At 31.8% G+C, this 11,612-nt stretch overlaps 2 protein-coding genes across 3 annotated transcripts in view; one reads left to right on the plus strand and one right to left on the minus strand.

Moving 5' to 3' along the window:
• Positions 1 to 1,470, minus strand: part of LOC102584749 (probable Histone-lysine N-methyltransferase ATXR5) — a 5,097-nt gene extending 3,627 nt beyond the window's left edge. The window contains exons 1-2 of one of the 2 annotated variants that reach the window (XM_006350918.2): positions 694 to 1,470; positions 524 to 604 (exon numbers count right to left, since the gene is read on the minus strand). In XM_006350918.2, the coding sequence (XP_006350980.1) occupies positions 524 to 604; positions 694 to 1,102 (490 nt within the window). In that variant the 5' untranslated portion in view covers positions 1,103 to 1,470. The remainder of the gene's footprint in view (positions 1 to 523; positions 605 to 693) is intronic. The other variant, XM_006350919.2, reaches the window with a different exon arrangement.
• An 8,312-nt stretch (positions 1,471 to 9,782) lies between these two features.
• Positions 9,783 to 10,651, plus strand: LOC102585274 (protein MKS1). The gene has a single exon (XM_006350920.2). The coding sequence runs from the start codon at positions 9,938 to 9,940 to the stop codon at positions 10,625 to 10,627; it is 690 nt and encodes a 229-aa protein (XP_006350982.1). The 5' UTR covers positions 9,783 to 9,937; the 3' UTR covers positions 10,628 to 10,651.
• The last annotated feature ends 961 nt before the right edge of the window (positions 10,652 to 11,612 follow it).

Genomic DNA, 11,612 nt, shown 5'->3' on the forward strand with positions numbered 1-11,612 from the left:
CACTTACCTGAAAAGATAAAGAAACACTCGCTAATATATAAAGGGATGATCTTGCACCTACCCGAAAAGATAAAGAAACACTCGCTACTATATAAAGGGATGATCTTGCACTTACCTGAAAAGATTATGATCTTGCACTTCCCCGAAAAGATAAAGAAACACTCGCTACTATATAAAGGGATGATCTTGCACTTCCCCTCTCTACTTGTAAGAGGGAAAGATTCATGTCCTTCCCCGCCCCTTGCTTTGAGTATGCTTTTTCTAGTAAAAGAATAACCTCAACTCACGCTTAAGTTTGCGGGCTTAGATTCCTAATCTGCTATATGATTCCTACATCTTCCGCTCTAAACATAAGTTAGCATTACAAAAAGTACAGACATCAATCAATCAGCTCTAGTATAACAGAAGTATACATAGATATCGATCAACCAAAACACCTAAACACTCAGATTGTGATCTTGTGATCTCAATTGAGCTTACATTATAACCTTTCCCGATATAAAGATCACATTGTTTCATTTACCTTGAGCAGATGAACATTTCACCACCATTTGACTCTCTTTCTGAATCCGAAAGAAATCGACTATCTTCTTTTGCGAAAAACCTAAACAACATACAAACACATTATTTATATCATTTTGACTCATAATCAATTTTTTTTTTTTAAATTCATTTCTTTATCTTTGTCCATACTTTTGATTATGCGATGTTGATCACCAGAGCAATGAGGACAATGCCATGGTCCAATGGGAACACGAACTACAATCGGACGAAGACATAACATATGAAACCCTTTGTTACATTTATCACACAGCAACAACTCCTCTGGCCTTTCTCCAGAGCCACATTGTTCACACACAACTTCTCCGTAATCATCTTCTTCCTCCTCCTCCGATTCCTCATCGTCTTCTTCTTCTTCTTCCACCGGTAACTCCACACGCTTCGCTACTTTCATGATCTCCACCATCGACCTGAATTTCTTCGGCGGCGGCGACACTGACATCCGCGGTCGACGCCGGTAGTCAGCTGATGGACGGACTTTCCTTTGAGCTACCGGTCTGGATAAACCCGCCGCCGGCGACGCAGAGCTGGATGGAGCCATTGATACGAAATGGGGGACAGTATTGGAAATAAATAATTACTCAAATTGGGATGTTAATTTTCAATTTTGAAATTTCATTATTTTTTTTTTCTCAATAAAATACTCCTTTTATACTTTGTTGCAGAGAGTGTTTATTAGAAGAAGAACCGAAAGAACCCAAAAATGGAAAAACAATGAAAGAGACGATACCCACCCACCCAACAAAACCACCCACCCTGAAACCCCCCTAGGGTGGTAGTAGAAGGGTTGCGGGAAATTAGGTGTGTGACGTTAAATGACGTGGCGGGAGGTGATTGCTAAAGTCTAATATGCACCGTTTGAGCACACGGAAATTAATGTGCGCACTATTGTTGGTGGGTGTTTGTTTCTAGTTCTTACACTATTTAGCCGTTAAAAGGGGATTTAGCTCTTTAGAGGAAAGAATGGGGGTAAATGTGCTAGTTTTGATATATAGGTGTTAATTATTGAATGTAATGATAGTTTCAATAATTACTTATTTTGTATGTTGGGTGTGTATTCGGTTTTTTGATTTAGTTTTGCATGCTTTGGGTCGTGACAAAGTCATTTACCATGTCCTAGGCGCAGTGACGAAGTCAGAATTTTAAATACGGGGGTTCAAAATCTGAAGAAATAGACACACGAAATAGTCGAAGAGGGTTCGACATCTACTATATCTACCTAAAAAAAATTATTTTAACCATGTACAAATAATATAATTTTCCGCTGAGGAGGTTCGGATGAACCACCTTATTATAAGGTGGCTCCACCACTGCCTAGGCGTAACATGGCGTATATAACCCCGAGAGGCACTACACAAGCCACTTAGGGGTCATTTGGTACAAAGATTAATAACGCAGAGATTAGTAGTGCAGGGTTTATTTTTATCAAGTGTTTGGTTCATTGTTTTCCATCTCATCTTGTGTTTGGATTAAAACTCTATAAAAATTTCTTTCCAATTATACCCTTGAATTATTATGTAATTGGGTCAAGGTAGAAAATTATCGGATAACATTATTTTTTATGGCCTTCTAACTAGCTATGAGAAGAACAATTTTGTTGTCATGTTTGCTACTTTTCCACTTGAATTATTTGAGGATAAATAATTGTCATCTTAATATATATATATATATATTTCAAAAAAATTGAAGATTCCCTACGTAAATTTCCACTCAAAATAAAATTGTTTGACTCCCGAAAAACGAAAAGTATTACATAAATTGGGACATGAGAAGTATTAATTTCATGTATCCAATATAAAAAATGTATTGATATATTCGATGTATCTAGTATATCTATGTATAAATACATCTATTTAATATCAAAGGTACATGTATCTGATATCAAATTGGTGATGTATATAATGTATATGTGCATAGATACATCCTTAGAAGACGAAGAAAAAGAAGATATAGTTATCCAGGTACATGCCCCCTTCAATGACTATTTGGTATCAATTATATAGCCATTATAAGTTCATCAAGAGGGCTTGAACCCGAGACAACTTGATTAAGGATGAAAGAGTACTAACTACTCCACCACAACCCTTGTTATCCCCCGGTTGAAATCAATGTAAGGAGAAGAGACATTATTGTCTGTATCTTTTCCATTGTCTTCATAGAACTGCATTAGTCCACTAATCTTTAGTTGCTCTCTCTTCCTCTTCGAGAGAGAAACGCAACACAAAACTAGGAATATGAGTCGAGAGAGGCGAGAGAGAGAGAAAGTATTTATGCAATACCTAAGACGTTAGGAGTAGCGTGTGATTGGGTAGTTATTTTAAAGTAGTGTGTGATTTAGTAGTTATACTAAGATGTTTGCTTAGTTATGTAGTTTTTGCAACAAAAAAAAAAACATTTGTAATAATATGTAGTAACTTGTATATGAGATCTAATCTATGACATTATATGACTATTTTTTATTTTAACATATTACTCTTTTAGAGCAGATTCAATTGTACATATCATATAGTTAATTTGAGTGATTTTGTTACTTTTTAAAATTAGGGAATATAAATCATATTTAGAAAAATACTTCAAATTACAAATATCATTTGCAAAACGTATATATCACACACAATTTGTTAAATATCATTTACTGTATAATGTCTTAGGTTTAATCTGAAGTTTATCCAAATAACTCTGATGATAGTACTAATTTAATCTTATCCAAAAGGATTTTTGAGCATATTTAGTGCAAAAAAGAAATTAGATGATAGTGTTTTTCATTTCATCCCTGTTTAGCAATAAATTTAAGATTCTTAATTGATTAATTTTACATAGAATCAAATGAAAATCTTGTACTCTCCAAATATTTAATTGATGTAGTGAGAAGTTATTATAAGCATGGTCGCATTAGTTTTAGTATTCTCCTAAGTCCTAATCAAATAACAATATTATTGACTTATATTAGTCTTGGGAAAGGACCAGTCTCTATTCGTCTAAGGCAGAGAAAGTTTGATTTCAAATTCAGTGATTTATCGACCTACAAATTCGTTGACGTACACAACTCACCCCTCTCCGCAAAATCTTTAGAAATATATATTTGTGCAAGTTGTTAGAAAAAATGAGTTGCAAATAGGTCCAATTTGGTAAAGAGATTTTGTTCACGTTTATATTGTGTTATATTTTCTAATTTTATTTTCTTTATTATAGGTCAGCATTTGAACTTTTATTTTTAATTGATTCATATGATAATATTGACTAAAGACTATTAGATTTTCTGACTTACTACGTCTTATATAGGCATTATTAGATTATTTTTAAATGTTAGTAAAATTTATCATGCAATACTTTAGATTTAGTATAAAAATACTATCCACATAACATTAAATATGTCAAATTAAACTAGTCCTAGAGCAATTTAAGTATATTTAGGCTAATAATTAAGGCATGTAGTTATTAAACTTGACATGCAATAGACCAAATGCAAATGCTTGGAATAGTAAATAAGTCTATATAGATCTTACTTTCATGACTACTATGATTTTCAATGTACTTGGGGTCGTTTGGTAGGCCACATTAAAACAAATCGTCCATGTATTATGTATGGTATCATTTTATATGTAGTAACTTGTATATGAGATCTAATCTATGACATTATATGACTATTTTTTATTTTAACATATTACTCTTTTAGAGCAGATTCAATTGTACATATCATATAGTTAATTTGAGTGATTTTGTTACTTTTTAAAATTAGGGAATATAAATCATATTTAGAAAAATACTTCAAATTACAAATATCATTTGCAAAACGTATATATCACACACAATTTGTTAAATATCATTTACTGTATAATGTCTTAGGTTTAATCTGAAGTTTATCCAAATAACTCTGATGATAGTACTAATTTAATCTTATCCAAAAGGATTTTTGAGCATATTTAGTGCAAAAAAGAAATTAGATGATAGTGTTTTTCATTTCATCCCTGTTTAGCAATAAATTTAAGATTCTTAATTGATTAATTTTACATAGAATCAAATGAAAATCTTGTACTCTCCAAATATTTAATTGATGTAGTGAGAAGTTATTATAAGCATGGTCGCATTAGTTTTAGTATTCTCCTAAGTCCTAATCAAATAACAATATTATTGACTTATATTAGTCTTGGGAAAGGACCAGTCTCTATTCGTCTAAGGCAGAGAAAGTTTGATTTCAAATTCAGTGATTTATCGACCTACAAATTCGTTGACGTACACAACTCACCCCTCTCCGCAAAATCTTTAGAAATATATATTTGTGCAAGTTGTTAGAAAAAATGAGTTGCAAATAGGTCCAATTTGGTAAAGAGATTTTGTTCACGTTTATATTGTGTTATATTTTCTAATTTTATTTTCTTTATTATAGGTCAGCATTTGAACTTTTATTTTTAATTGATTCATATGATAATATTGACTAAAGACTATTAGATTTTCTGACTTACTACGTCTTATATAGGCATTATTAGATTATTTTTAAATGTTAGTAAAATTTATCATGCAATACTTTAGATTTAGTATAAAAATACTATCCACATAACATTAAATATGTCAAATTAAACTAGTCCTAGAGCAATTTAAGTATATTTAGGCTAATAATTAAGGCATGTAGTTATTAAACTTGACATGCAATAGACCAAATGCAAATGCTTGGAATAGTAAATAAGTCTATATAGATCTTACTTTCATGACTACTATGATTTTCAATGTACTTGGGGTCGTTTGGTAGGCCACATTAAAACAAATCGTCCATGTATTATGTATGGTATCATTTTGTACTATGTTTGGTAGGAATTTGAGCCTATGTATAACTAATTCATGAATTAATTATACCTCCTACATGCAGGGGCGGATCTATAGTGTGTCCAGGGGGGTCATCCGACCCCCCTCGGAAAAAAAATTACACTATATATATAAGATCAATTTTTTTGTGTACGTGTATATATTTAAAATTGAACCCCCTGAGCATATGTCAAAGGAGTAGCTCAGTGGTTTATGGGGGTCAGGATTCAGCCTATGTGAGCTTTGGGTCACAGGTTCGATTCCAGACAACAACATTTTTTTTATTTGAACCCCCTTGATAGAATTCCTGCCTCCGCCACTGCCTACATGGTATTATAGGATGTATTACTAATACTTTCCATTTGGAGGTATTAGTAATACATAGAATATAATACCATGGGATAAGTTTGTTAAGACAAAATATCCCTCAAATCATTTTAATTATTTTCTTGATTTTATGTTTTATATTTTTAATAGTAAATTTATTTAAATAAATTAGCTTACAAATTATTTAGAGAGAGTTGTTTGTTACTAAATAAATCCAATACAAATTAATATCATATTTGAAATGTGAGTTATTTAACATTAACTAATTAAAAAGGTAAATATATGATATATATATATATATATAATAAGGTAGGGATCATGTCAAATCCATTAACGTTATATTGATGAGATACTGATGATAGCACAAGAACTTTGTATGTGTTCCCTTTATGTATTCATTCACTGAATTAACATAACATAATATTTTATTATCGACATATTTCAAATATATACTCAATTTAAAAAGAAAAAAAATTCTCCACATCGAATACAACATATAGTAGATTAAGCTATGTACACACGTTTAAGGAGAGCAATATTGTTTTGTCTTTGTCCAAGCAAGTTGAGAGCACCTTTTCTTTAGACACCTTATATATGTCTCAATTCTCCAACGAGATAAACAATGTTTTATTGTTTTTCTATCAAACTCCTGAGTAGTAAAGATATCAAAAATTAATTAAAATTTCAAAATATATTATAGAGGAAATTTCGCAAATAGCCACTAAAAATAACTTAATTAGGCTCTATAACTATAATTTATTAATTACGATTCGTGGCTACATGTTAGAGGGGGAGATAGGCGAGCGAGATTAGGAGAGGGAGGAGAGAGGCGAGCGAGAGAGGGCAGAGAGTGGAGAGATGTGAATTGTATTTGTATATATGTCGAATTGTCTATGTATATCTATCAGATAATTGTATATAGTAACTGGTATACATGTATATTTGTATATCTGGCAAGCGAGAATTGGACAGGGAGGAGAGAGGCGACAAGAGAGGGCATGCAGAGAGTGGAGAGAGGTGAATTGTATTTGTATATCTGTCATATAATTGTATATGTATATGTATAATTTGTATTTGTATGTATAAGAAAAGAGAGAGGAAGAGAGGAGAGAGACGCACATAATTATAGCTAAAAAGAAGTTGTTAGTGATAATTTATTCAAACTATAGTTATATTAGCTAATTAACTTGTATATATTTGATTATCTGGATAATTTCCCCTATTTATATACATAATATATATAATATTTCAACAAAAATAATTCGAATGATTCCTCCTTAGTGTACCTAGCTATGTCACTGCCTCCAAGTATTATATTTAGATATGGAAAGCACAAAATTAAATACATGATGATAATTAATAGGGCTGCATTAAGTTAAATGATTAGAAGTTTTAGACTAATTATAGTACATTGTACTACATTAAACAAAATATTAACCGGTTATTTAATACACCTTCTTCAACTAATTGGTTATCTTTTTCTTTACATTTTTTTTTGTTTATAATAATTACACAATCTGAAATAACTTTATCTAAATCGTCAAAACAAAGGAAACTAATTATACTATATTGTAAAATTATGATTATGAGACATTATCATACAATTTTACTTTCAAATTAAAATACTTATGCATCATTTACAAAAAGTAAGACAATTACGTATTAAATGTACAATTGTTATGGTCAAATGAGTCTTCATTTTTTTTTGTTATATCAATTGGTGAACCTTTTTTTGGGCGAAGTGAACAAACAACTAATTTTGGGACTATCATTTAAACTATATTTAATTTATATTTTTTTGTAATTAAGTTCAGTCATCTTGAAAATAATTTTTTACATACGTGTCTAAGTTGCCAAAGTCGTGTTAATTGCCTCTGAAGTTTGTTGCCAAGGCCAAAATTCAAATAATTGTTTCTCAAGTTTGACAAAATATATTTGATATTTTAGACCTGTAGATTGGAATTTAGAAATTAAAAACAAAGAGATTGTTGGAGCAGTATAAAAATAAAAAGAAAGACTTGTAAATAGTGTTAATTGACCTCAAAAAAGGCATATGACCCCATCTAGAGTTGAAGATGGGGCTTGAGCGATTAAGGAAATGTACGATAGAGTTAAAATCCAAACAAGAAAAGTGGGGAATGATTCAAAAAAAATTCTAGTCATGATGGGGTGACATCAGAGATTAACCCTTAGCCAATTTTTATTTACCTTAGTGATAGAAGAATTGACGATGCATATTCAAGGAGAGGTGTATGATGTATGTTATTCACAGATGATATAGTATTGATCGATGAGATATGCAGTAGAATTAACGATATACTAAAAGTTAGGAGACAAATCTTAGAATGTAAGAGTTTCAATTTAAAATCTGCATCATATTAGACTGGGGTGGATGATGATGTCGCACATCATATTAGATTGGGGTGGATGAAACAAAATCAGGGTCTGTCAAGACGAATACATTTAGAAGATGAAGGTAGCGGAGGTGATCAAACAGATTTGTGAGTATACTATGAGAGATAAGATTATGAACGAGGTTATATGGTACAAGGTTACAGTGACCTCCGCAGTAGATAATGTGAGAAAAATGAGGCTAAGACCATGGTTCAGACATGTGATGAAAAAGATCTTATATGCAACAGTGAGAAGATTTGAAAGGTTGACTGTAGTAGATTTTAAAAGAAGTAGAGGTAAACCGGAGAAAAACTAGATGGACATGATATTACAAAACATAATACATCTTCAACTTAGTGAGTACATGACCCTAGATAAGAAGATTTGATGAGGTTAAGAATAAACGTAGAAGAATAATAGGTAGCCGAGCGTTAAAATATTAGTTAGCATACATGTAGTATTCTCCTAATTTCACTACTACCTACTGTTTCATTTGTTCTAATTATCTTTCTATTTTGTTGCTGACTTTTGTTTTTCTATCATACTTTGGTTACATTTGTTCTTAAGTCTATCATAAATAATCTCTCCACCCAACAAAATAAGTATAAGATCTCCATACATCATATCCTTTCCAAATTCACTTATATAATTACACTAGATATATTATTATAATGGGGAACTTTCAGATATAACTACTCAAAAATAGCTTAATTACGCTCCATAACTATAGTTTCCTAATTACGATTCATAGCTATATGTTATAGGGAAAAGAGGGGTAAGCGAGATTGGGAGAGGGAGGAGAGAGGCGAGCGAGAGAGGGCAGACAGTGGGAGAGAGGTGAATTGTATATGTATATCGGTTAGATAATTATATATGTAACTGGTATACATATGTATTTGTATATCTGGCGAGATATATTGAGAGTGGGAGGAGAGAGGCGAGCGAGAGCTCAATAATTTGTATAATTCGCATCTCGTTTGTATAATTCGCGTGTTTTTTTTGTATAATTAAGTAATATAAAGTCTGAAATTATGCAAATATGATAAAACTCGAAATAACGAATTGATACAAAAATAAATATATAAACTTTAAACAGTTATACAAATTATATTATGCAAATTATCTTATATAAATTATATTATACAAAATCCGAAAACTACACGTTTATACAAACTTTAAAAAGTTATACACAAAAAGATTGAATGTATATGGTGATAAAACTGAAAAACCAAAGGAAATCATCGTCAAATAAAAATACAAACCATCATATACAAATACAAATCAAACTAAGAATTGTTAGTTGTTAATTATACAAATGTGGCGAATTATACAAACGTAGCTAATTATACAAACTCGAAGTCAGTCCACGTAATTAATGATGTTAGTCGCGAGTGGTAATTATAGCAAAACTATAGCTATAATAACTAATTAAGTAATATAAATTTGTTTAAGCGCGTAATTTTCCCTATTATAATTATATATACTACAACTCCATTTATTATAAAATTAGTTTCACTAGTTTTAGATATTTTTGTAGCACTTGCTAATTAATTCCAAACATGCATACAGTAATTATCACATGTCAAATTAAGAATAGTGATCAACTTATGCCAAGTTGGTGACCACTCAATTTTTTTCTTAATTTTATAAAATGATATTTAGTAGTAGTTTTTTTTACTATATTTTTAGAACATGTTAAAAGAAATAGAATATTCAAACCTTTTTGCTTAGCTATTTCCATTCATGTTCCATAGTATATCACATTTTTCCCCCTTTCGTAGGCTATTTCCTATTACCACTCATATATCATTTATTATACAAATATCCACAAATAACAATTTTTCCCCTTTTCCAAATGGATTTTCCACCACCGGACTTTTTCGCCGGCGTTTCTGACGGAAGACCATCTCCGACCCGGAGAGAACTACAAGGTCCTCGTCCAGCTCCTCTTAGAGTCAACAAAGATTCATACAAGATCAAGAAACCTCCGGTTGCTCCTCCGCCGCATCCTCCGCCACATACCGCCGCGGTAGCCCCGGCGGCGACGACCCAAAACCCCCAAACGGTGATAATCTACGCCGTTTCGCCGAAAGTGTATCACACGACGGTTAGTGACTTTATGAGTGTTGTACAGAGACTTACTGGATCTACTACTTCCTCGATGGAAACATCGACATCCGGATCGGGTTCGGGTTCCGGTGATGGGAATTTATCGCCGGCGGCGAAATTGGCTTCTATGGAAAAAGCTAGTAGTCCATCTACTGCAATCCCTCCGGCTGCTGCTGTTGGTATGGAAACTTTTGATTCGATGGATATTTTGGAGATACTCGGAAATTCAAGCGTAGAAATGTGTCATTTCCCGGGGATTTTGTCGCCGGCGCCGGCGACTTTACCGCCAGTATCACCGCCGGGATTATTTTCGCCGTTTCCGACGGATCCGTTTATGATTATGCTAAGTCCAAGTCCGTCAACGTTGTTTTCGGCTCCGTTGATTTCGCCGTCGCCGTCAGCTTCTGATCTATTCCATCCATTCTTTGACTTTTAGGTAGACTTTTTTTTTTTTTTTTTATTTTTATTTTTTTTTAAGTTTTTTTTTTTTTTTTATTTTTATTTTTTTTTAAGTTTTTTTTTTTTTTTATTTTTATTTTTTTTTAAGTTTTTTTTTTTTTTTTTAATTTTACTTATTTTTAAGATTTTATTTTTTTTGAGGTTCAAGTAAAATTAATGTGAGTTTTTAGAGAATATGATGAGGTTTAACTTTTTTATTTTATTTGCTCATAAAACATTGTTGTTTGTACAATAATGTATATTTTTCCACAATTTTAGTGGGATTCAATGACAATTGTATCATAGTTGAAAATTTCCTTTTATGTTCACATTTGAAGCTTTTTAATTGGGAGTTTAGTTGGTTTAGCAAATACTATGGAGTTTTTTTTTTTTTTTTTGGTTATTATTTTAGTTACACTATCTTTTTCATATTCTTGTACATTTTCTATTTTTATTTTGTATTACATTGATGTGAGATGAGAATACTTGAATGATATGTATGGTTAATATATATTCATATAATTGATATGACTTATTTGATATTGAGGCATAGTTAATATTAGTTTTTGTAGAAAGAGAATTTTGAGATTTTTTAATGTTAATCCGTGACCTACTATTGCATTTATGTAACGGTACATGAATCGTTGGGGGTTGAACTCGAAAAGAATTTTGTTGCAAAACTTACTTCAAACAAATTTCATGTCGGAATGATAAGGTTATGAGTCATTTAAGGGCGAATTTAGGGTTCAACCGCTAAGATGCCTTTTGAGTTAAAGCCTAACATACAAAAGAAAAGCCTTGAGAGGTGACCTAGAAGAGTTGAGTCAAAGTGGATAATACATTTTCCGTTGGGCTTAGTTATGACATGTGTTATTAGAGCCGATGACCTCCTAGTACAATTGTGTGACAAACCTTAGAGATGGCACTCAGTCTCTAAAGGTGGGGGGGGGGGGGGGGGGGTGTATAAAAGGCAATGGACCACA

The sequence above is a fragment of the Solanum tuberosum genome, unplaced genomic scaffold (genome assembly GCF_000226075.1).
Source record: "Solanum tuberosum cultivar DM 1-3 516 R44 unplaced genomic scaffold, SolTub_3.0 scf00131, whole genome shotgun sequence".
NCBI lineage: Eukaryota > Viridiplantae > Streptophyta > Magnoliopsida > Solanales > Solanaceae > Solanum > Solanum tuberosum.

Bases quoted from the DNA above. Each gene is read 5' to 3' on its own strand.
- LOC102585274 (XM_006350920.2), top strand. From the start codon at position 9,938: ATGGATTTTCCACCACCGGACTTTTTCGCCGGCGTTTCTGACGGAAGA.